This window comes from Ochotona princeps, chromosome 7 (genome assembly GCF_030435755.1).
Source record: "Ochotona princeps isolate mOchPri1 chromosome 7, mOchPri1.hap1, whole genome shotgun sequence".
Classification (NCBI taxonomy): Eukaryota; Metazoa; Chordata; class Mammalia; order Lagomorpha; family Ochotonidae; genus Ochotona; species Ochotona princeps.
The window spans coordinates 86,686,664-86,713,150 of NC_080838.1; the positions used below are offsets into that span (position 1 = coordinate 86,686,664).

The window sequence follows — 26,487 nt, forward strand, 5'->3', positions numbered from 1 at the left end:
TGATTAAACTATGCTAAAAGTATTAAAACTTAGGGCTTTAAGTATGAATACAAGATTTTTTAAAAAAAAATATAATGCGTGTATGTGTATATTGTTTATTGACAACCAGAGCTTTCCTGTTTGCTGTTTCACTAACCAAAGCTGAGCAGGACTAGAGCCAGGATCTGGGAAGTCAGTGTTAGTGTCTCTTGTGTGTACAAGGGACCAAATGTGCTGAGCACACCTGGGGTCTGACACCCTGTGGTACACCTGAGGTCTGACACACAGGCACACCTGGGGTCTGACACACTGAGGCACACCTGGGGTCTGACACACTGAGGCACACCTGACGTCTGACACACTGAGGCACACCTGAGGTCTGACACACTGAGGCACACCTGGGGTCTGACACACTGAGGCACTCCTGACGTCTGACACACTGAGGCACACCTGACGTCTGACACACTGAGGCACACCTGAGGTCTGACACACAGGCACACCTGGGGTCTGACACACTGAGGCACACCTGGGGTCTGACACACTGAGGCACACCTGAGGTCTGACACACTGAGGCACACCTGGGGTCTGACACACTGAGGCACTCCTGACGTCTGACACACTGAGGCACACCTGGGGTCTGACACACTGAGGCACACCTGGGGTCTGACACACTGAGGCACACCTGACGTCTGACACACTGAGGCACACCTGAGGTCTGACACACTGAGGCACACCTGGGGTCTGACACCCTGAGGCACACCTGGGGTCTGACACACTGAGGCACACCTGAGGTCTGACACACTGAGGCACACCTGACGTCTGACACACTGAGGCACACCTGAGGTCTGACACACAGGCACACCTGGGGTCTGACACCCTGTGGCAGAAGAAATGAGCAAAACCATTAGGAGCTGATTGGCAGGAAACATTGCACACTTCCCTGGAGGTTGAGTTAAGCAGGGTCAGTGGAATCCTGGTAGCATGCACAATAGGAGATGATTTAGGACAGATGAGTGAGGGCAGCTTGAAAAATCCTGTTGGCTGTGTGAAATGTTTCCTGCTGTAAGGAGAGCAGTTACTGGCTTGGCATTTTCCATAGGCGATAAAGATAGCTTGTACTTTAGGACAGTTTGTTTCTTTATTGTCTACTAATTTAAGTTTATGTAAATTTAAAGTTTACATCTTTAGATTAAAGGTGATTGATAGTATACTATTTGATTGACTACAGTGCAAGATGTTCCAGGAAACAGTGAATGTTTGGGTCAGAGACAATGAATAGGCAGGCACACCAACTTTTGGGGATTGTGGAGTTTGATGTCTTAGTTTTATTAGTCATAGATGACTGATTTAATTCAAAGACAATAACTGTTCTGGTTGCCCTTTCAAAGCGTCGGCAATATCAAAACATCAGCAGGTTTTTATTGCGGCAACAAAACGATCAATAGGACATTTAGCTCTGTAATAACTCAGCTCCTAGAGACGAAGAAATAAATGAGAATTAATGGATTATGTCATCACGATAAATAATAAAATCCATCAGGAGCTTTCTCACCTCGATCGTATCCATTGATGCTTTTAAAATATTCCTCAGCACACTCACATTCTGAAGAAATGGGGTACAAATCGGGAGTAAATTGTCCTCCACTTACTCGGTAGAGGACAAATACAAGACAAATTTTGGAAATTTTCTTTGGTAAATATGTCCATGCATGAATACAAAAGCATTCACTGGAAAACACTGAGTTTTTAACTACACAGTGGAAGGGTGTACAGTCCATTTATGTGGGGAGAGGAGAAATATGTCTGAACCACGTGATGAAGTAAGTACTTCACTGGATACAAGGGGAAAAATGGTGGAGAGGGGGATAGAAACGTTACAGAGTCCAGAAGCTGTAAGAGGCAACTTTTGAGGTGTGTGTTGGAGAGGACAGATGGAGAAGCAGCCTGGAGGATGTGGGTGCATGATGGCAGTGAGAGAAGTTCCACAAGCCCTCACTCTCTGGAGTCAGGGTCTCTGAGAGATGGGGGACCGTGGAGAGGGGCTGGAGTCCCTGTAAACTGAGTTGTTTTAAGTTGCCTCCCTCTAAAGCTACAATCTCTGCTTGATATTTCTGAGACAATGGCTGCAGTATAAAGCAGTGAGAGAATGAAGGAAACCTGTGACTTCTGCAGGACATGTAATATCCGTGAGTTCTACTGATACTAAAAAATGACCTAGTTTAATATTTGCTGTAGATTGAACGTATTTGTATTTTATAACAAAAAAGGGAAAAGGTGAAGGAGAGTAAATGATAGCTTCACATGCTGGTCTAGTTAAGGGAGATGCCTAGATGAGCAAGACTGAAAGCAGCCATGAGCATGAGTAGCAATGGGGTTAATCGAGGCTGCACTGGGAAGCAGGAGGAGGCACAGAGGAACACTGAGATACAGAGATACAGAGCAAGCCAATGGAAATTCTCTTCTGGTTCAAGACCAGGTCCATGTTTAAAATATGAGTTCCGGAGCCCTCCAGCCTTGAGTTAGAGCTGAAACTGCAATGGCGGGTGTTATTTCCCATGTGACAATAGAGTCTGTTGCCACCTGTGGCTCTCTGCCACTGCCATCCTGGACATCAGAGGGACACTATCTGCGTGCAATAACTCTTGCTGCAAATCTTTGTTCCTGTTTCTAGGTTCTGTGAGACACTAAATAATCCTGAGAACTTCAGGGTTTTTTTGAAAACTATGGTAATGTGTGGAGAGATTCTGGGGAAGGAGTGGGAAGACCATAGCTCAAGAATCCACAGGGTATAGGGGGTCTTCACTGGGCAGGTGTGTAGGAATGCGGCAAACCCAGGATGGACTAACAACAGAAGCCCTGGCTGCAGCCTGTCAGTGACCGGGTTCTAAGCTTTCGCTTTCCCTCTGAGCTCTTAGCACTTGCTTGCTGTCTATCCATCGTCCTGGGAATGGACACCAACATGCATCTTTCAGCTGCCTTGTGCTCACAAAGTGCTCCACTCACATTGACTTTCTTTTGAATTTGGAGGGTGAACCTGAATCTTAGTTTTGAATCTAGTTTTGGATTTCCTAACATTATTTTCCTTCCCTTCTTGTATATAACCTGTTGAAAAAGAGGAACTTCTCCATCTTACTCATTGTTGTATGAGCCAGAGCATAAAGCAGTGGCTGTGAAATGGTAATAAACTTGAAAGAATGGTTAAATGGTTAAATGGTTAAATGGAAGAATGGATAAAAGTACAAGGCAAAAGACCAGACCTGAGCAATAGTTAGATGGTGAATTCAACCCACCTGGGAGATGATCTCAACAGATGACACTCCTCTCCCTCCCCACGCTCCTGTATATGTCAGTCCCATCCAAGAGATTTCGGATATAACACCTGTGGACCTTTGATGCTGAATACAATATAGATAGAGATGTAAAACTCAAGATATTATAGCTGAAGGGAAGCAAAAGTGAAATTTTACTTTAACTGTACAGGGGTGGGGACTCTGTAGCCCATGAAAAAATAAATTAAAGAAATCCAAATTATGTGCAGCTGCAGTTGTAGTTCTACTGAAAGAAGGTAGATCTGTGTATCTGTGGACAATAAATTCAGTCAGCTGTTTTACAGCCCCTCTCTGTCTTCAGTTTTGGGTGAGGGTGTCATTTCAGAGTTCTGGACAATGAATGTGCAGTGTCTGTGGGTATTGCTACTTCCTGAAGAGTGTCCGTAGGTTATTCATCAGATGATGTTGCCACCACAGGAGGGTGGATATGCATCAGACCTGATTATCTGCAACTTTTTGCCTGATTTGCTGATTTGCCTGAGAGACGTGTTGGAGCTTTCTAGTGCTGTGTCTGTGGAGGGGATAACTTCAGGAATGGTCAGGCTTTCCAGAATATCTGCTCGCATTGCTGTTCTGGATGATATCTAAGCAGACAGTTCAAGTAAGATGGGTGACTGTTAGAACTGCTAGTGTAGCTGGACGTGAAGTGATTTTGATCAGTTTATATAGCACTGCCAGTTTTGAGGTACAGACACATACTTCTGGGTCATCCTCCCACTTTGCTTCTCTCAAAGGACACTTCATCCTCAGGTAGTTCACACCAGGCTGAGGACCTCTGGGGCCTCCCTGGCTCCTTCTCTATCAAATGCCCAGTCTTTCTCATGGAGTGGCTCATGGCTTCTCCATTCACAACATGTTCTCACTGGGGCTTCCCACTGGTTGTTCGTGCCCTGTGGATCTCTCCAAGCAGCAGGCGGTGAGGTGTCAGCCCAAGGTCCATCTCTTGCTGTCTACCCTCTCTCGTCTTCATTCTTGTACTCAGAGCCATGCTGGACTCCTTTCTGACCCCACCCCAGTGGGCCTGTTCTGGTGTTGAGACTTCCCCAGACAAGAGGCTGCTCCTTTGTCTCTTGCAAGTTCTTCACAGGCTGCCTTCTAAATGCTGTGTCTCTGAGTGTGCCAGAGGCCCAAACCCCTCAAGGACTTAGCTCAGCCTTTCCTCTGTCTCTGGCTTAGCTTTCTTCACAGTTATCTGTGATTGTTTAGTGCTGTCATCATCATTTCTCTAGTTAGAAGTTTAACGCTGGGTCTTTCACCTAGAATGTATGAGCAGGCGGAGTCTCTTGTGTTGGTTCTCATCTTGCTGGTGCCAAGAAGAGTGTCTGAGAGCAATAGGTGCCTGGTCATTATTTGTAGGACCAACTAATCTCAAATGCGAGATTATTCCCTCGTTCACCATAAAGCCTAGGTTCCATGCTAAAAACCAACACTCATGAAGAAAACAACACTCATGGTGAAATGTTTCTATTTTGCTCATTTTGTAAACCTTTCCCTGTGTGTTTTTAATGAAAAGTGACTTACTAGTGAATATGATGAGTCCCCTCACAGCTGTCAGAAACTAATTCTTTCTCAAATATTGTTACTGCAATACCTAGCCCTGACCCTAACCTTTATGAGATATAAGTCAGACTGGTTTCTTAATGAGAAAAAAAATAAAAATGCTATCCAGCTGATTGCTTATTTGATGAGAATTAATCATATCTATCTTAAACAAATGGAACTGAAAATAACATACACAGAAGGATGGAGAAGATGTCCCTGAGGGGCTCATGAATGGTGTCTTTGTGCAGGAGACATGGCCTCATTCCAGGAGCACTGAGGGCCCTCACCTCTCCTGCTCTGTGGGCACCACTGCCTCTGCACTTCAGATAAGTTCCATTCATTGCAAAGAGGGAAAGGACTCAAGGTGCAAAGTTAGAAAATTCAGCAAGCAAACATCAGGATTCTATCCGTGGTGCTTGCAGAACCAGGTCTGTCAGATATATTCAAATCAACCTTACTGAGGTCTGAAAGATGGAGTCCCTGTTAGTATTTCTTGCACACTGCCTCTTGCCTCTTGTCTCTCTGTCTTTCAAACTACATAAATAAAATACTGTTTTCAAGATGCATCTCTGAGTTAGTTTTGAATGTAGGCGACATTACTGTGGGGAATTTCAACACCTGAAGATCTGCTGTGACCTCAGCTCCTGGCAGTGCAAGCTGGCAGTGTCCCTGGCACTCCCTGGCAGCCCACAGCCTGCAGCTCACCGTGAGGCCTGGTTCTGTGTGAGGTTTGCACGGTTCTCTACCAGTGGAATACCTGTCTATGAACAGGCAGGCTTTACCCTTAGCCAGGGACACCTTAGGATCTGCTCGGTCTGTAACAGGTGAAAAACTCCAAATCCTTTAGACCTTGAACAGACTCCATGCCATTAGGAAGTACTTTATTGTGTTAATCACATGAAAACTTTAATCCTTTCTTTTTATTATGTTCAGCCCTGTGTGGAGGCTACATCCATGGGAGCAGTGGGACCATCCTTTCTCCTGGGTTTCCAGATTTTTATCCAAACTCCCTCAACTGCACGTGGACCATTGAAGTGCCCCATGGGAAGGGTAAGAACCCGGCATGGTTTGGAACTTGACAGAATAATCAGTGAGATCAGAGTATGGGAACGGAGAAAGACATGCCAGTGTGTGAACATGTAATATGAGCAAGTTCCTCCTAACATTTTCAGCTGTCAATTTGTGTTCTTAAATAAGATTTTGAAATAAAAATGATCTTTTAAACATTGGAGCTAAACCCCGAGTAAATTGTTAGGCTTGCTCTGTATTTAGTAGAGCAAACTAGATAAATGCACATTAATATAATCTTAGCAATTAGACATGATGGTGATAAATAGAGGCATTGGAGAAATAAAATATGAGTGCTGATGAAATAAAAAGAAGTATATGATTAGATAAACATCTCATTTCTGAGATAACTTTAGTTTTGTGTTTACTTTGTTTTTGCATTTTGTGTTTGCCTATTTTATCACACATAATATATTGTTTACTTAGCATATATTAAGATTCTTATTCAATAGATGAGAATAGTGAAGATGAGGAACACTTACATTTTGTGAAAATTCATAGCTGTGCTAAAATCCGATGGTGGGTGATACCTTCCCCGCAACCACTTCCACATCCTTGCCTTCTGTGTACTCACATAAGGATCTGTGTCCAAGTTTTTATCTACATGCACATTGTTGCCCAAGCTGAGACTCACACACATACATCTTTACAGTCAAACAGACACATGTGTCAACCTCTGCTTCCATATCTAATTCAGTATCCAGATCTGCTCCTGCAGCTAAACCTAGTCTACCTTTTTACTGCTGTCCACATGTAGATGTGTGTTCAAATCAGGACTCTGTCCATGTGTGTACCTGTGTCCATCCATGGCACACCCACCACACCCAGTCCCTGTCTGTCTGTCTACATCCCCTACACCCACCACACCCAGTCCCTGTCTGTCTGTCTACATCCCCTATACCCACCACACCCAGGTCCCTGTCTGTCCTTCTGCATCCCCCTACACTCACCACACCCAGGTCCCTGTTGCCATACCCACAAGTATATAATTTTTTTCATGTTTGCATAGCTATTTGTGTCTTCATCCGTGTGAGTGCTATGTCCATATCAATGACTCTGTTCATATTTTCCCTTATTTCTATATCTACATATACATCTGTATCTACGAAGCTAATTCTCTGTTTACTTATATATGATTTAGTAATTATTTGTTTTGTTGTTGACTGATTCTTCTCTCCTACACTTCTAAAGGCTTCCTAATTCTATCTGGTTTTCCTCTCATAAATCCAAGATAGGCTAATATATTAAAGTGTTATTTTAGTATTTGGACCCAAGATTTTTATCCCTCTTAAACCCAGAAAAATTATTTTGGCAACGACTAATTCTGATCTCTCTTTCCCTTTCTTCTTGTTCATCTTCATTTATGTCTCTAAATCTTTTATCTGTTTCTGTCTCTACTTCTTTTATCTCTGCCAACGGCGTCTGTTCTGTGTTATCTCTCCTCCTCTATCTCCGTCTCTCTTTGACCCCCATCTCCCTGCCTGTCTTTTTCTATATATATCTCCCTGCGTCTTCTTCCCTCTCTCTCTCCTTGTCTCTCTCACTCTCTCTCACTCTCTGTCTCTCCCACTCCCTCTCTTTCTCCCTCTCTCTTACTCCATCTCTCTCTCCACCTCTCTCTCTCGCTCTCTAATTCCCCTCCACTGTGTGTGTGCATGTGTGTGTGTGTGTGTGCCTCTCTTGTTCCTGGTCTGTCTCCTCAGGGGTACAGATGACCTTCCACACCTTTCACCTGGAGAGTTCCCATGACTATTTGCTGATCACAGAGGATGGCAGCTTTTCGGAGCCAGTTGCCAGGCTCACGGGGTCAGTTCTGCCTCACACAATTAAGGCAGGTTTGTTCGGAAACTTCACCGCCCAGCTTCGCTTCATATCAGACTTCTCCATTTCCTATGAGGGCTTCAATATCACGTTTTCAGGTATGCTGGTCTCTTTTTCTGTTTCTCTCTGGCAGTGATAATATGGTAGGGTGGATGAGGGAGGGAGGGAGATGGGGGAGAGGAAGAGAGAGAAAGGGAGAGAGAACGAGAGGTAGCAAATTGGCAACCAGTGAGGTGCCTGAGGCCTCTTGTGAGGACACCCATCTAGCAGCCAGGAAATGCCACTTCGCCCTGCATGATTCCATCCTTGGGAGTTTGTAAGCGTAGCTATTTTCTACTGCAAAGTCCTTGTCACATTTTGTTCACCAGTGCTAGTTCTCAGAGGAAGGCTCAGCACCTGGACTTTCCCAGCTGTGTAGTACTCACTCGTCAGTGGATGCTGATGCTCGCAATGGGTCTCACATAGTCCACATGAGCTGTTCCTTGACTGTGCCATAAACAGGGCTGGGGTTAACCAGCTTTTTCGTTTGTGGCTACAATGTGTAGTTTTTATTAGTGTCATGTTTGTATTGTTGCAGACACTTTCTGTATGGGTTAGATTGTTTAATTTGTGTAGTTCTATAACATTGTACACCTGGGAAACAATGGTTGCACACCTGGGAAACAGGTCAAACAAAGACAATAAACTTGACCCTGTATGCATGCAGAGTTCAGTGCACATGAAATAGCTCTTCTAGCAACTTCATGTACCTTTCTCTTCAGCAGGAAGGCAGTACTGCTGCCCGGTTACTCACAAACGACGTGGATGTCAGTTTGTATGTGTATAGGAGGCTTTAAACTAAAGGCTTCCCCGTGTTCTGCCTTGCTGGGTTGGAAGGGAGTGTTCTGAAGCTGGTTCCTGAATGTTCCCATCAGTGCTGCTTGTGACTTGAGTTGGGCTGTTTGGCACTGTTATCTCCTCCACTGAATGGATTCTTCGCAGCAGGGTTGCCATTGGCTGCAGCAGCTCTGTTCCCACAGCTTCTAAAAAGCAGGGACTTAATGATTACCCACTAAATACTGCGTGATCATTAACATTCTGTAGTGCTAAATGCTGTCTTCTCAGAGATTGTAAGAGGTTCTGAACTCATCCACACTCTCTTTAGCTCTGGCCAGTTTCCATTCATCTTCATCTAGCTGTGTTGATTTTTTTTCCTGCTATTTCACTGCCTAAGTGGAGCGTTCAGGACAGCCTACTTGATTTCTTGGAAAATTGGCTTAATCAGCACTAATCATGAAATTGGCCACTTTATATATCAAAGACGTATGTCTTTTCCACAGTGATACCTAAATCCCTCCCTTGCTGTATTCTGCCCTGGTGGATCTCAATTTGCACCCTCACGAGACCTTGCCTCCTCTCTCAGCTTTCATCCTGATCCAGAAAGAGTCTCAACAGCCTCCTCTGTAGAAGGAGAGTTGCGGCAGTGTAAGTCTGTTCCTCTTCTGTGGATGCCTCCCACGATTCTGGGTGAGACTTGCTCATGCTGCCCTATCGGCAATTCTGAACCCAGGGCCGACAAGAAGCCCTTTGGTGTTGAGAGAGCCTCTGAGACAGGGTCATTCACAGGAAACAGAGACTTGTTCCTCAAGGTTTTGGGGGAAAACCCAGGAAAAAGGTACAGGTATCTGGGGACGAGTTCTTCCTACCCCGTCACATGAGGAAGGCAGAGGCCCAGGACCAGGGCCACGCACTGTGTGCTTACACAGCAGGGAGGAAAGGGTGACCCTGCTCCTGAAGCCTTCTGTGACAGCCTTCCTCGGGACCGTGCCCCTCCAGCACCCCTGCACTGGGTATCAACTTGCCAGGATCTGGGGTACAGTTCAACCCAAGGATGTTTCTAAAAGTCAAACAAGGACTGCAGAGCTCGCTTCTTTGTACCTCAAGTTTGTGAGCAAGTGAGCAGCTGCCAGCAGCAAAACATTCTGCTCTGGGTCCTCCCAGCTCTCTGGGTCCACTCTGAAAATACCTTTGGACCTTGAAACTGACCTGTGGCAGCTTGTGAGCTGCTGTTGATTGGCACCCAGTCCACAGAAAATAGTACATGAAGCTTGCAGCTGCAACCACAGTTATGCATTCACACGCTAAGTACAGGGCAACCTTAAAAAGCCAAAAGCACGTTTTTGTTGCCAAACCAATTTTCAAGGAAAGTATATTCCTGAGAAGCTCATGGAAGGTTTCCTTTGCCGTGGAACTGAGCTGTAAATGCTCACCAGTGACACTAACACAATGGAATTCATTATTCAAGTGTGTGTAAAGCGGCAACTTAATTTTAGAAACAAAGCATTTATCCACAGGAAACTTTGATTATGTTCACCAAAAATGTTTTTTCCAATTTTTTATGTCCTCCTTCTTTCCTGTTAGTCCAGTTAACATCTGTCTTTTTACAAGACCTTACTAAGGAAGTGGTTCCCAACATCCCCGCAGGTGTCTAATGGGATGTTGAGGACCAAAGCTTCCTGGGCTCACCCTCATTGTGTATCTTTGTCTGTGACCAGGCCCTGACATTTACCAAGTGTACTGCAAGCTGCGTTCTCACATCTGCTCTATTTCTTTCTCTTGAGTGTTGACTTAGAATAAATTCACACACTTTCCTAGTCATTCTCTTTCGAAGTGAGAACCTGGGCCATTGTGTTCCTTTGCATACCTGAGTGTCTCATGATTAGAATGTCCTTTCCTTATGCTAAACCATCAAAACACCTTCCTTTCAGACCCAGGGTTGTTAGAGGTACACAACCTTTGCTTTCTCCCTGAGCAGAACTCTTTTCTTCCATTTTCATAAGGAATTCCATATGATGTTAATAGGTCTTCTTGCTGCTCGTACACAATACCCGAGACTGAAAATGACTTGTTTTGCTCATGATGTAGAAGCTGGGAAGCCCCGGAGTATGGCAGGGCTCCTGACAAGGCCTTTGTGCTGGGCCACACACAGGAGGGGTGAGCAGTCCCATGAGACATGGAGAGGAACCCAGGCTGCATGTGTCCTTTTCTCCCAGAAACCCTCCTGTGATAGCAGCGTCCATCCCTCTACAAGACCATGTTTGCATGTTCCAACTACCTCTTGTCAGTAACATCTCAACATGAGCTTCTGGAGGGAATACCCGAGCCATATATATAGCACAGCTCTGTGTGGTTTTTAATGTTGTTTTTCTGTGCATGTCTGCCTCACTATGCCATGGATTTTCAAATGAAGGCACAGTGTCTTCCTGCACTGTTAAATCATCAGTGCCTTGGAAACAGTAGTGCGTATTAATTCTTTTACTATGATTTGTTTGTCACTGAATATTTACTCAATGTCTCCGGGATGTGTGTCATTGCTATAGACCCTGATACATCGTAGTGCATCTAAGACTGTTGACAGACTTTGTGGAGTCTTCCTTGGGACTTGTTAGTGCAATGGTAACAGTGAGGATGCTGTGAGAAAATGCAAAGTGGATCATATAGGAGAGAAGGAACATGGTTTAGACTTACCAAGATAGGCTTTGATGATTGATGAGCTGAGGTGTGAGACACAAGCAAGCTGGAGGTGAGTGGACTCCTTGGCAGAGACAGAGCAACAGTCAGTATGTTCTAATGAGTTAGGGATGGATAAGAAGGTCAAGGTGGCCAGCGCTCTGAAATGAAGGCACAAATGGTGGGATGCTGGGGTGTGAGGTTATAGGTCCTGCTTTTGATGTGCATTTTGAGTGTTAGGTTTGGAGCAAGTTTGGTGTGCTCTGTCAGGGGTCATCGACAGGTGTGTGAACCCTGATGGAAGGCTGTTGTGACCGTCCCAGCAAGAGGTAGCAAGGCTTAGCGAGTCCAGTTACTGTGATGTTGCAGGAACAGAGTTGACCAGGGGGCTGGAATTGAACCTGTGGTGGAAGTGACACAGCAGATGGGGGCTCCCAGTGTGAGTGGGCCACAGAGCAGGTGGGGACTTCCAGCCTGAGTGAGCCAGGACAACCTTTTCCATGAAAGACACAGGGACTAAAACAAGTTTGCAAGGAAGACGTGTAATTATCTACCTGGAGAGTCCCGCTATATGTAATTGTCTGCTTTGGATTACTTTCACTAGGATAACCAAAATGAGCTTTTGGAAAAGAAACAGTTTATTTCAGCTCATAATTTGGAGCTTACCTTTCATCAACCTATGGTCTGCGTGACTCTAGCTCTGGATGTTGGTATTCATGGATACTGAGGAATAACCATGTGGTGAGCCAGGAAGGAGAGGAAGACAGATTGAACTAGTTGTGCCGTAATAAGTGACCCTCAAGAGAACCATCCCTAAGGACAAACCTCCATTCACCTAAAGACCTCCCACTGGCTCTGCCACATAGCTGCCACCATTAGATCCATCCTCTACCCTTAACCTATCAACCGCCAACATGAAGACGTCAGAGTTTACCGTCTGCATAAATTCTGGGGAGACAAGTCCTGTTGCACCTGTAACAGTATCCAAGACAGCTTGTTGGATGTCCTCACTGAAGAGTCGCATTGAAGAAAAAGGTCAAAAGCCCCCCCTACTCCATAGAGTTGCTGTGGCAACAGAAGGCTGGTGCGCTAGAGTTGAGCTGTAGAGCATTTGGGGATGAAATATGAAAATCCAAGTTGGCAGATAAGATGGGAAAGTCAGTGACACAGGAGAAGTGAGGTTGGAAACAGACAGGAAATACAGGGAGTTCTGAGGAAGAGGAGAACTTTCAGGTGCTCTGAGGTGCATGCAGAGACAACACTGCTACACAGTGACAAGAGGGGACAGCTGACTATGGAGTTCTGAGGAAGGGGAGGACTTTCACAGGCTCTGAGGTGCACGCGGAGACAACACTGCTACACAACAACAAAAGGGGACAGCTGACTATGGAGTTCTGAGGAAGGGGAGGACTTTCAGGGGCTCTGAGGTGCATGCGGAGACAACACTGCTACACAGTGACAAGAGGGGACAGCTGACGATGGAGCCGGGAGGTGGGGTGTTGGTACATAGCTTTGGGGAGGGGAGTGGGAGAGAAGGAGGGAGCCTTACCTCATGCATACCCCCAGAGTATGTGTGCTGACGGGTGGCTGGGAAGCAGGGCATTGGTTCAGTTTGATGACAGCACGCATTTATATACTGAAGAGAACAAACCAAAAGAATTGAAGAATGAAAAGAAGCAGGGTAATTTCTACAATAACATCTTTGAGTTGCAGAGATGATAGAATCCCATAGGCATCAAGCACAGAAAGAATATACATCTTTCAACAGTGAATGTCACAGTTTACATAGAGAATCCTCATATAACCTAATAGAAGTGGATAAAACTAATACACTCTTTCTTATCTCATGGTTTTGTATCAGATTGTCCAGTCCCACAGGTATCCGTTAGAGAAAATAATCTGAACTCTGATATAAAAAAATATACAAAACAAAAATCCGTAAGATCATGATTCTTTATGAAATACGGTGCTATAGCTTATAAGAACATCAATTTACCATCAAACTTGACAAGAGCTTTCAGAGGCTTAAGAGACAATGTATGATTTGAATTGATATTAGAAATTTCTCTCCACTTGAAGCATAATAGTGCCACGCAGATGTGAGATAAAGCTCCTTGGATTCTAGCATTCTCGTTTCACTATTCTCTAGAGAATATATCATTATTTGTGTGTGATGAATTTAAGCTTTTTTGGGTTCCATTAAGTGGTATTCTTCATATTTTTAATTTATTGATTATGCATAATGGGTAAAATTTGAAGTACATTTGTAAAATGAAGAGCCTTGTTTAAATATAAGAGCCAGAGTAGATTCTTGGCCTCTGGATGTTCTCCAAGCATGTGGCTGGGAGTGGTCAGGAGCTCAGGGAGGTCAGCAGAAGGCACCACAAAGAAGGACTTGGACTCCTGGCTAACCTCATGTTTTACTACACAAACCAGAAGAATCAAGTCCCCCAAATGGGTGAAGGGAAGTATGAGGGCTTGGATGTCCTCTGTTCATTGAAAATACTGAACCCAAAAGTCAGTTGCTGGGAACAATGGTTGTATAGGTGGTCCAGGGAAGTCTGTGTGTTTTGAAGAAATACCAGCCCAGTTTTATATGCTCTTGCCATCCGTCCAGTCTGGAAAGTGGACTTTGTCCCTGCTCTTCTGTACAGTAACCTTGTGTTTTAGCTGATCTGTGCTTTCCTTCTCACAAGCTTTTCCCCTTGCCGGTTTCCTCTTGAAATTTCCCCTGTGCACATGGTGTGGCTTTTGATACCACTGACTGATTACTTGTGCTAGAGAATTAGGAAACCATGAGAAAGTATGATTCCAGCATCTGCCACTTATCTGGGTTCTAACATCGCTCCATTGTGAGCCAGGAACCAGTAACAACCAGAGAACGGTGATGTCAAAGAACAAGACAGGCACAAGGTTATTGTGAGGGCTGAGATTCTGAAGACACAATCCCCAAATGCAACAATGTGCCAGGCAGCTTACCTTTTCCACAGTTAATATTTTTTAAAATTATATTTCTTGAGCACTTTCTTCCTGAACATTTTATAGAAATTTCTTGTTATTCACAGAATATTTCTTATCACATTTCAATAAAGTATGATTTGTAGATTAAAAAATATGCAGAGAAAATGCCATTGTTCCAGACTGGGGTGTATTTTAGAGGTAAAATTGGCTGTGATAAGCTTTCTTTCATCACAAACCTTTGATGTTGCTTTTATCTTGTGCTCCGTGTCTTGTTTATCAAAAAGCACCTTGCAGAGGGCTCGTAGCTGAGTTTTGCAATTATAAATGTCAGGAGAATAAATCCACCTTTTCACAGTGGCACTTTTGAAATGAATTTTCCTATTTTTTAAAATATGTGACACTCGTGAGTCTGTATTTTTCTAAATTCTCACCTCATGCTTTTTTATTGTACAAAAGTTCATTGTAGAAAGCACAGCAAGGTGCTTTATCAATCTTGGGGAGATGGTTGATGTTGGTTTCTTTTTGGTTGAGTGGTGGCTGAGTGCTTCCCCAGGCTCCAACCCATGACCCTATGTCTTCACATCTCAGAATACGACCTGGAGCCATGTGACGACCCTGGAGTGCCTGCCTTCAGCCGGAGGATCGGCTTCCACTTTGGAGTGGGAGATGCACTGACCTTCACCTGCTTCCCAGGATACCGCTTAGAAGGTGCAACCAAGCTTACGTGCCTGGGTGGGGGCCGCCGTGTGTGGAGTGCACCTCTGCCAAGGTGTGTGGGTAGGTGGTCACACGCTTTCATTTCATTCATCCATGGGGACAGGGCATGGCTAGCCAGGGAGGGAGTAGTCAGGGAAGATGTGATAGGGCAGGGCTCGGTCCAGGGTCCTGGGTAGACATCTGTTGGCTCTGCTGCAATGGAGACCTCCTAATCCATCTGTAGGATTCGTGCCTTTCAGCTCTAAAATTCTGTGACTGGGGGTGAAACTGAAGCTCCACTCAGCGTCTCTATGAAGTATAGACATGTGTCTGTACATGTAACAGGAGCAAAAGAAACAGGTTGCTCGGCAGACAAGCTATGGCAGCACACGTGAGGACAGCTTCACTGATGGCAAGCTGCGAAGCTCCCAGGCACTGTGGTGGGGACACCGGGAAGGCCTGTGTGCTGTTTTGGCAAGCTGATCCAAATGTTTGGGTGACCGTTGCCTGTTCCAGCATGCCAGGTGTTCTAGGCACTGAATGCTGAATCTTCAGCATGTTCTGGGGGGAATTCAAGAGGTAACCCCAAACACTGATGGATATTTTTATTTAGGATTTGGAACCTGCTGATTTTAGTGGCTACTTTTCCTCCAAACTGAGGTTTCTGCCAGATGCATCCTGCATCACCTTACCCAGCTGCATGCACACCTGGCAAGGTCTGACAAGCTGACTTTTTCAGCCGGTGGTGGAGAGGGGGATGGATAGGAGCAGGGACCCTGCAGAGCCAACTTCTCTCCGACTCATGGGTAGTTAGGAATAACTGTGACCCCAGCTTCAGTCTGCTTTTGGAGTGATAGACAGTCAGCCCTTCACTCCAAAACAAAAGTGGAATGAGTGAGCCTGTGTCAAGCCATCTCTCTGTCCTGCTGGACAAACGTCTCTACGTTCCAGTAAGCCAGCTTTCTCTTGCAGTGGTGCTTGCTCAGGGATCTGAGGTTTGCTTGAGAAGTGGGTATGCATGTTGAACCCTAGTTTCAACAGGAAAGGTTGAGCGTTTTGTTGATGACCCAAGGCACTACCAGTTAGAATTCTCTGCAGACACCCCTGGCTGCTGCAGTAACCACAGCCTCACCCCAGATAAGCAGCACAGGGTGACGTGTAGGTGTCGGGGCTCCTCGACTGCTGCTCCTTCTCATCTCGACACATCACCTCCGCACTGTTACAGCTGCTGGAATCTGAGATCATGGGTAACAGGAGTCAAAGCAACAGTTAGTCCTTACTGAACTTGGGCCGTGCTCCAGGGCCATTCTGGGTGCCTCTGTGGGCCCTGGGAGCTGAGCCAAGGTCGGAGAGCCTGTGATGCTGCTCTCCGTTCCTGCGCTTGCAGGGCAGGCACACACAGACGGGTGCCTGTTGTATTTAGCTTGGTGTTTCCTGACTCCGCTTCTAACCCATCTGCCGCCAGACACCTGTACAAAAACAGGGCTGGGTATTCCTAAAACCCACAGTTGACCCATGCGCCAGGCTCAGATTGCTGCCTTTATTGAATTCTCCTTGCTTAACTTATTTTCAAGTTCTGAAGGGCTCACCTGCTTCATGGCTCCCCAGTCAGGTTCCTCAGACGTTTCCTAAACACAGCCTGGGGACAGAATCCACTTGTTTCTCTCTAGAGGATTTCCCCAGCAACAGGACATTCCCCCACTGACTTGGGAGTGATGGTTCCCACCATGATCCATCCAAATGGCAAACCCCATCAGCTGTGCCCCGTAAGAACATGTTTTGCATTGCTCTCCATAGTGGGCAGCCTCACAGAGACCAGGTTCGGCATCATGGGCCTGGGCCGGGCTCTCCAGCAGTTTCCCCAGATCTTCCTCTACCTGGCTCCAGCGAAGCTCCAAGGCGAGTGTCTCTCTCCCTCAGGCCAGCACAGTCCCTGACCCTCAGGCTCGCATCCTTGTCCTCTGCCCTGTAGCGGAAGGCAGATGCCCTGGGAGGGGTCATTCCCATTTCTGTGCCCTCTTGTTGGCTGTCAACCCTTTTTCAGTGGGGTTGCCACATCCCACATCCTACTGAAGACACATTCCCTCAAGAGCTATCCTTTGATCTCAGAAAACCGACGTCTCGATGCTCTGTATCCTCTCCTTTAGAACTGTAGAAACATCGCTTCTCTGCCTTTTGGCTAAGATCAAGTGTAGAACTGTAGAAATGAAAATGATTTGACCCCAGGGAGAAGTCACAAGTCCATATCCAAGAAAGCAGATGGCATCCAAAGAACGTCAGTGGCGTACGAGCATTCTCTGCACTCGCGCCCTGTGCTGTCTGTCCTGAAGTGCATTTCTAGACAACGTCAGATTTCTGTCTGTCTGTTTCAGTTCATTCACATGGAAGTCAAGTGCCTTCTCTCTTTGCCGTTATTCATCTTAGGATATTTTGTATGCACTTATGGAAGTAGCTTCCTGCGCTCTCTGTGCTATGCACCCCCCGGGAAGCACCTGGACTCCCGGTGTGGCCCGTCATGGCATTTGCAGTACCCTTCATGCTCTCACTCCTGAAGGCAGATGAAGAGCTGCCCAACCTGGCTGTTGGTGCCTGCCCAAAAGCCTGAGGTGGGAGCACCTTAACGTGGGGTTCCAGCCAGGCTCTGACGTTGGCATCTGCACTGCCAGCAAACCAGGGCGGAGCACCTGGCACTCCCTGCTCCCCCTATTTCAAAGGGACATAGTGAGGCAAAACATTCTGCTGCTACTCTGTTTTAATTAAATTTTCTTTAGCACTAAATGAAATTCAGCTGTAACTCATTGTAGCAATTCTATTTAAACAGTATTTCTGTATGTCAACTATAGTGTTTGTTTTCTTTAGCTCTTGGTTAAAGTGAAACAACAAAACTAAAACAATATTAAAACCCAAACTTTAATTGCTATCAATTATTAATGAATAATCAGTATCATTCAATCCAATAATAAAGATTTGAAGATAATAAATAAAATCATTTTATGCAAGTCTTAGAAATTCTTTGTGTTTTAATGTAGACTGGTACATTTTTAAAAATATACATTTTTATTCTGAGCAAGATTTACTGATTTTTTTAAGTGAACTACAATTAACTTGGCTTTAAATAGAAAGGCAGTATATTTTTGCCACCCCTCATTCTTTGTTAGACCATTGTCTATTTCTGTGCTCTTTAAAGAACACTTAGAAAGCACTTACTGCAAATTAATGCCTTGGACAACTTTAGGAAATTTCTAAGGGCCCTCAAAGATTTTCACCAGGCTCGTTGAATACTTCTACATACAGCCAGCATATTAAGGTATTTCTTTGTAAAATGCAAGGAGTTGCAGAGCCTCAATGTTCTTCAAATGGGTCTGTAACTTCAGTAATAGACTCAGACTCTAAAAGTGTATTGACAAGCTAAATTGTGTTTACGTATTGTTTTATAGCCAAATAAGCAGCATTCTAGTGGTCTCGGTAATACTAACCTTGAAGACTGAACATAGCTTGATCCCTGTAGGCCACGCTGTTGGGGCTTTGGCCGCTGGACTTTGGTTGTGGCGGGTGTCCAGGCTGTGGTCCTGTGTCTCCTCAAGTGTCCTACTTGAAGGTAGTCAGTTTCTCAAGTAGGTGACTGCACGTCAGAGGAGTACAGAACAGTCACTTGGCTGCTTTCTACTGTTTCTATGCATAATTCCAATTAACTTAGTTCTACTGCAAAACTCTAAATGACGATTCAATTTTAATTACAGTTTCTGTAAATTTTTTGCAAAAGAGGAACTGTTTCATATTAAGGAAAATTGAACTCATTCATCTTACAGTAACACTAAGTGAATTATTGAAAAAACTTTTAAAAACAAGGCACTTACTGGCTGCGGGAAGGGATATTTATAAGAGATGTCTTAAAACTAGTGCAGTAAATGCTTGCCCTTCATGTTGTAATTTTTGAAGCATGTGTTTTATCATGTTTTTGCCTTACTTTCCCTGGTAATCTCCTCCAGGATATAGTTGGGGGAGGGGTTACTGGACATCTCTCATTTTTCTTAATGTATTTTAATGCTTTTGTTTTTTTTTCTTATTTTATATCTTTATTATTTTTAAAGTTGAGAGGAGTGTTATTAATAATGGTTACCGTTTCTATCTTTTATCTACTTATGCCAAAGACTATGGTGATACATTCAGAAATAAACTTAGTTTGTTTTTATGAATAAAAGGTACAAAAAGATCCCATATTTGGGAATTATTATTTCATGAAGCAATGCTTCAATTTATAATCATGTTGACAATGAAAGTTCTGCTTTTAGAATTTGTGAGCTAATGTACCTTACCAAAAATGAAAGGCTCATAGAGTAATGACTGTGCCTCATAGCATGATAGGTTCACACATATGTTTACTGCAGATAGTAAACAGCTGTAGTTTAAGTAGATTTTAAAAAATCTTCCCAGTTAACTAAAATGAACAAAGTTAATGCTTAAACACGAGTTGTTGCATTTTACGAAGGAAGAATTTCACGTTTTCCTGTTTGGCTTTGTGAGTGCAATGTCATCAGTGACACACGGTCAGTGGTGTTTCCAGTGAGGTACATCCACTTAGTTACACTGACAAGCGCTTAGGTATGAAAGCAAGATGCTCAGATGTGAAATTATATTTATAATTTATCTGCAAATGAGCAATATTTTTGATTAGTATTTATCACATCCATGGTGCCCATGTCCTCATCCCATCATGCCCTGAGCCCCACTCAAAGAACATACTTCAAGTATAATGTACCGGGAGCTGCACAAAATGGAGATTTCAATGCAGGAAGATGAAGCATTTGCTTACTTTCAGTGTTCCCCATATAAGACACAGCTAAGTGGTTTGGTAGACTATGTCCTTCTATCTTAATGAAATGAGCCATCAAAAAACTGACAAGTGACTTTTCAATGTTTCTGCAACGAACATACAGCTGGATATACTCAGTTTGCAAATAGAAGGGATTTTAAGCACAAATCTTTGCAGAGTTGGGGATGAGATATATTGTATCATGTCCAATTTTGTACACAAGATTTAATTAGAAAACAAAATTAAGTTGAGGTATATGCCTCCAGATAGCATCCTATCAAAGGAAACTTTGTGATAAATGAAGGCTACTCCGGAAAGCCATGTGAAGAACTGCATACACAAAACCTGTAGAAAAGCTTCAAATATTTTTGCACCAAAATTGACTTCACTTTTCATTCTATTTTCTATGTTTTGAAGATTTTTTTTTAATCTGAAAGGCAGATTTACAGAGAGAAAAGGAGAGACACAGAGAGATTTCTTCCATCTGCTGATTCACTCCCCAGGTAACTGTAATGGCTGGAGCTGGGCCAGACAGAAGCCAGGAGCCAAGGGCTTCTTCCACGTCTCCCACTTGGGTGCAGGGACCAAGGCCATGGGCCATCTTCTGCTGCTTTTTTAAGTACCTTAGCAGGGAATTGGATCAGAAGTGGAGTAGCTGGGACTCAAACCAGCACGCAGATGGAATGTTGGCAACATAGGCTTAAAGTGCTATGCCACAGTGCTGGCACCCAATTCCATCTTCCAGAAGTTTCTTGGAGAAGCATTTCAAATATCCAGAAGAGATGCTTTTCAAACTGCTTCACATCTCTACCTTTTCAGAGTGATAACTTTGTCTTGAGTCAAAAGTCACACCACCTGCATGGAGCAGCTAACATTTTTAACTACAATTAATTATTATCAATGTCATATATTAACAAAGAACAGTATCTGACAGTCTGCCTGGGGTTCAACTCCTAGCCCTGCCACTCCCCCTTCTGTGGTGTTGAACACGATATGTAATAGCAACTTACTTCAGTGTCCTCCTGTAGAATGGGCTTGGTCTAGGTACCTACATTCTGGAGTTGTTCTATTTGCCTAAGTTGGGTTTAGGTCAGCATCATCACACAGTCCAACAGGAAATGGAGCATAGCAAACCTGCAAGTGTCGTAGTACCTGTTCACAATGTGCAGGATACTCCTCTCCACTCACAGTGCCTGCACTCCAGGCTCTTCAGGACTCAGCTGCACCCTCTTTTACTTTCCTCCACGCATGTCCTTGCCTCAAGCTCTTTGGGGCCTCATTCATCTCATGTTTGCAGCTGATTGCCTGTGACTGCCTCCCACGGTGCTTTGTGTCCTTCATGAGTGAGCTCAGCCCTGCCTCTCCTCCCCCTTCCATCCTTACCTCTCTTCTCCCCGCCCACTCCTACCTCTTCTCTCCCACCCACTCTTACCTCTCCTCTCCCGAACCAACCCACCCTGACCTCTCCTCCCCCTGCCCACCCACCCCTACCTCTCCACTCCCCTTCCATCCTTACCTCTCCTCTCCCCGCCTACTCCTACCTCTCCTCTCCCCGCCTACTCCTACCTCTCCTCTCCCCGCCCACCGCTCCTCTCCTCTCCCTGCCCACCCCTACCTCTCCTCTCCCTGCCCACCCCTACCTCTCCTTTCCCTGCCCACCCCTACCTCTCCTCTCCCACCCACTCTTACCTCTCCTCTCCACTTCAATCCTTACCTCTCCTCTCCCCGTCCACCCCTACCTCTCCTCTCCCCGGCCCACCCTGCATCTCCCCATAGGTTTGGTGGCACTGGAGAAGAGTGAACCACCAAGGCCCTGAGCATGCAGTGACACATGCTCTGTCTTTAGCAGAATCACGCTTGCTTGTTGATATGAGCAGAGAAGCAGTGATGACAACAAGGACAACACATGTTCAGGGCAGTCACAGTGCCTGAAGTGCAAGAAACAAACTCCAGGACAAATGTCAAAGATGGGAGGCAGTGCTGTGGGGGAGTGGGCAAAGCTGCTGCCTGCCTTGTTGGCATCCCATATGGTGGCTGGTTAGCGTCCTGGCCACTCCACTGTGACTCAGCTCCTTGCTAATGCCCTGGGAAAAGCCCAAGGGTTTGATATCCTGTAGCCATCTGGAGGACTTTGCTAAAACCCCTGACTTTGGCTTGGCCCAGGCCTGGCGAGGCAACCAGCAGCTGAAAGCTCACTCTGTCTCTTCTTCTCTTTCTGTAACTTTCAAAAAGAAATAACTGAAAAAATAAACTTAATGCTATATTCTTCCCAGAAGTTTTGAAGATATATGTTGTATATATTTTTAAACATGTATTGTGCATGTACTGTGTGCCTCAGTTGCATTTATTACTTATTATACATATATTAAAATATTTTTTGATGAATGCTGTATAAGCAGTTTCATACTCTTGGAGGAGAAATTGGAGACGAAACATTGTTTTCTGAGTTCTTCACCATACTGTCCTGTAGTGGGGGAACCTTCCTTTTCAAACTGAAGTGTACAGTTGCTGTGTGTCTGTATGCAGGTATATAAGCGTCTTGAACCAGTGGGTTATTACTGTGTGATAACTTAGACGTTCCACTGCTGGTAGGAAACCTTCCTTCTGAGGGTCAAGTGTAAAGAGGGACACAGGGCAGTTAGAAGCTGGCTACTGGCTTAACGGTCCATTCAGGGATGTCAATTAATTTCACCATTATTATTTTTACTAGTGTTAGACTTAATTACTACCATTTGTCATAATCTACAATGTAAAAAGTAATGCTAGTATCCAGTTGTTAATATAATGATATACCAAATTACTTTCTCCCCTTCAGTTTGTATGAAAAGTCTTCAAAGCATTCATGGAAAGTACATAGCATGAAAATGAGTACTTTGAAGAGATTATATATTTCAAAATTTTTGCACTCAAATAATCCTTTAATTCCATTTTCCACAAAATGTTGGAAGTAACTTCTTATTTTCTATTTTGCATACAAAAGTCCTTAAGGACATGTGCTCCTCTGGAACATTTGAAATTATTCTGGCTTTATAATTATCAGCAATATTATGACTTTTAAATTAAGAAGTATATTTATTATTACGCAGCATAGAAAGAAAGTTGAGATTCAGGTCCTTAGAACTTGGCAGTTGGTACAACATCTATGATCTGTACTAGCCACATGACCTTGGAGAAGATGCTTTGTTTACAAACTGCTCTGTGCCTCAGTTCAGCTAAAAATGAGTTTTATGGAATTGTCACATAAGTTTACTGCAAGTATTAATAAGTTAATGAATGCAGAGAACTTAGAAAAGTTTGTGACATCAGCCTTCCCGCAGGCTGACTCGACCCATGAAGTCCAAGATTCTGGAGTCTCGCAGTTCTCTGTGTGATGGCCTAGACCAGAAGGAGAAAGGCACAGCCAGAGAGGAAGGCCATCCTACCTAAGGTGGTACAGGGGGCTGCAGCTGGCTGGCAGCAGCAGAGACCACTCCGGGCACCACCTAGGAAAGCCCTCGTGGTCAGGAGAGAAACCTGCTTTGCAGGGATGTCGGGGTGGTCTGTGGGTGAGCATGTGCTCCATCAGAGTGACCGACCTTGTCTCCAAGTCCCTTCTGTCTTCCTTGAGACCAAGAAAGACGAAAAGCGTCTTGGTGACCTGGTGGTAACCCGAAGCCTGCACCGTTACTCACCCATCCTGCATTGCCCTGGCTAGGCGCTTGTCCCAACATGGCTTGTGCTTCCGCCCATTCAGCTGTTGCCATCAGAAGACTCCTTCGGAAGGTTCTCTCAGATCGAAGGCAACTTCTCAGTACTGTAACAGCATATTTCACCTCTGATTACATGAATTCTTTCCAAGTCAGTTAAACAACAGATTTAAAAGGCCCTGAATTAGCTTTGTGGTATTTTTGATGGATAATCATCACATTCAACTTTAAATAAAACTTCCTGATGTTGGTGACTGGACTATGTTCTGGCTGTCAGAATCCAGCCATTTTCTTGAGTCAGCTCCCACTGTGATTGGTCTGGGCCCCCCAACACCTCTGTGAAGCAGAGGAAAGATCCCCATTGCCGTGCTGCCTCAATCTGCCCTCCATTCATTATGGCTTTTATTTTTAGAACACTGTTCGTAAAACAGTCTGCGATCATTCAGTGTAATTCTCCCCCTTCTGCCCCTAGCTCCCCACCCCGATGGAGCTTACTTAAAGGCCAATTGTTGCATTCTCCGAGAAAAGCCCCTTTCTCTCAGCCTTGGATTGTGACCCACTGGGACGAGCACACAGGGCTGGGTCCCACAGCCCATGGATTGGGCATGAAACACACCACTTGCCTCGCTCTCCACAAAATATTTTAAAACATAATTTAAATGATTATTATAATTAGATAATCATGTGCTTGTACTCAGATAGTAATAGCAGGTATCACGGTGGCTTTAAAAAAAGTGCAAAATCTCATTGATGTTTTCTTGATTCGACAATTCCGTGTGTTCAGCCCAGGTTCCCTCTCATTGCACCTTCTCGAGCCCGCTTCAGGGCCTGGTTGGGCTCTGCTTTTTTTTTTTCATTTTTTATTTTTTATTTATTTATTTATTTTTAAAGATTTATTTTTTTTCATGATTTAAAATTATTTTTATTTTCCCACAATACAATTAAAAATTCTTGTCTAGTTATTTTTCTTTTTTTTTAAACTTTTATTTATTTGTTTGTTTTTTATTGGTTACATTGCATTATGTGACACAGTTTAATAGGCAGTGGGATTCCCCCCCTCCCCAAACCCCCAGCCACCCCCCTCCATGGTGGACTCCTCCACCCTGTTGCGTTACCACAGTTCAAATTCAGCTGAGATTCTTTCATTGGAAGCATCTACCAGGCATGAAGTCCAGCATCATATTGTCCAGATAAGTTCATCAGTTCCTTGGGGAGACCATCTCTGGTCTGAAGGTAGAGCTGGTAGAGTGTTTTTGACATTTCGAAGGATCTGAATTGCTGCCACTCTCACCACTCCAAGCACAATGCGGTCTCTGGAGAATCCACTGATTGACATAGTCCATCATAGAGTCTCCATTTACCCAGCACTTACATTGTCAACACATAGCTGAGGTGGTTGATTGACTTATTCCGTCCTCTGTCATTTGATGGTTAGCGTTCTGAGTCTGAAAGCTCGACTGGGGAAATCCCCATAGAGCCTTTCTCCGAGATGTGCCCAGACCAAACTCCTGTATGTACCAGCGAGAACCGGGCCCGTCACAGTCCATCGCCCCGAATCAGCTGGTGGTTGCAGTTGCTGGGCTGGTTCTGTCTTCAGCCCCACCTTCCACTGGAACCAATGGGTATCCGCAGTCCAGACTGGCTCTACCCAGCACATACTCGGCCCTCGCCCAACCAGTGGGGGCTGCCGTCCAGTTGGGGCGACCCACAATAACCCCACTAGACCCGCCCCCTGCCCTGGTTTGCCAATATGTGTGTCCAGTCTATCCCACATCCCCTTCTGCTCTCATACATGTCAATGGGCATGAGAACCATGTCCCATCTAACCAGCTCAACTACCCAGCCCTCACGGATGTTGTGGGGTGGGTCTCTGTCCAGCCACCCCAACCCCTGCCCTAGCTTTTGTGCCCTCCATGGGGGGTGGTAACCCAAGAAGAGGAGCTCTCTGTTTCCCTCCCAGGCCACTCCCCCTCCCGGATTATGCACTCTCCAGGTGGTTCTGTGGTTTAACTTGACAGAACTAGCCCCCAGTGCCAGCTTCCGCCAGCTGATGCTGTGGCCAAGCCCCAATAACCCTCACCCACTCTAATTGTAGATTGCACCAGTAGGAACAATCGGCCCAGCCTGGGATGGAGAGAGGAACCCAAATTCTGAGCCATTGTCCTCCCTGATGATCTCCCACTTCTTTCCATGTTGGGACAGTGTTAGCAGCAGTAACAGGAAAACCACAGGATTCCCCTCTGTCCTGAAAGCTGGGTATCAGGACTTGTTACAGAACGGATTTGTTAATTGACAAAGAGGAGTGATGTTAGCGGTATTAGGGTTGACACAGAAGTGGCATTCAGAATCTGTACAGTACCTCAGCTTAACTCTGAGTTAAGCACAGCTCAGTCCTTCTCTTCTCCCACTTCATAAGGCACATTTTTCAGATATCCAGTTCCACATTTATCATTATTCTGTTGATTACTACACTTGATATTGAAACTTTAAAAATCATAATATGACAAACTCATTGCAGAATCCTGTGGCTCTTTTCACTTGCACATGGATGTGAGTATGTGTGTGGTGTGGTGTGTGTGTGTGTGTGTGCATGGTGTGTGTGTGTGAACTTCACGAACCAGAGCTGTTCTGAACTCACAGAATTTTAGAGCTGAAGTTTTTGATCAGAAACACGCTCATGTTCACAGGTGAGAAATTGGGTAATTTTTCTTGGAGCTGACGGGAATTAGAGAGGAGTGCCGCTGGGGTAATTTTCACTTTCACCCTGGTTAAAGGCATGCTGTTTTATGCACGTTTGAACCTGGACATCAGCTTTGCTTTCTTGCAGGTGGAAATGGGGGAGAGAATGCATTTACTGATGTTGAACACTCTACCATCTGAGATAGAAAGTGAATGCAAGGCTGAGATGCATTCCCAAGTAGCCCAGAGGTTTTCCCATCACCGGGTCCCCCTTCATGCATCCCTGTAGGAAAGCTGCAGCCATGCCATAACAGTATTGGCACAGAGGACATTTCGTGAGGCAGCAAGGCGGAGACTGCCCTGAGCTACAGTGAGGGGCTCACAGTGCTTGCAGGGTCTAGTTTCTTGTGGAAGTCTTTTTTGA

The 26,487-nt window shown here is 44.8% G+C and overlaps 1 protein-coding gene across 1 annotated transcript in view; it reads left to right on the plus strand.

Moving 5' to 3' along the window:
• CSMD1 (CUB and Sushi multiple domains 1) overlaps positions 1-26,487 on the plus strand; it is a 652,915-nt gene that overhangs the window by 346,784 nt on the left and 279,644 nt on the right. Inside the window, exons 15-17 of the mRNA XM_058666667.1 lie at positions 5,784-5,900; positions 7,622-7,837; positions 14,778-14,966. Coding sequence (XP_058522650.1) covers positions 5,784-5,900; positions 7,622-7,837; positions 14,778-14,966 — 522 coding nt within the window. The remainder of the gene's footprint in view (positions 1-5,783; positions 5,901-7,621; positions 7,838-14,777; positions 14,967-26,487) is intronic.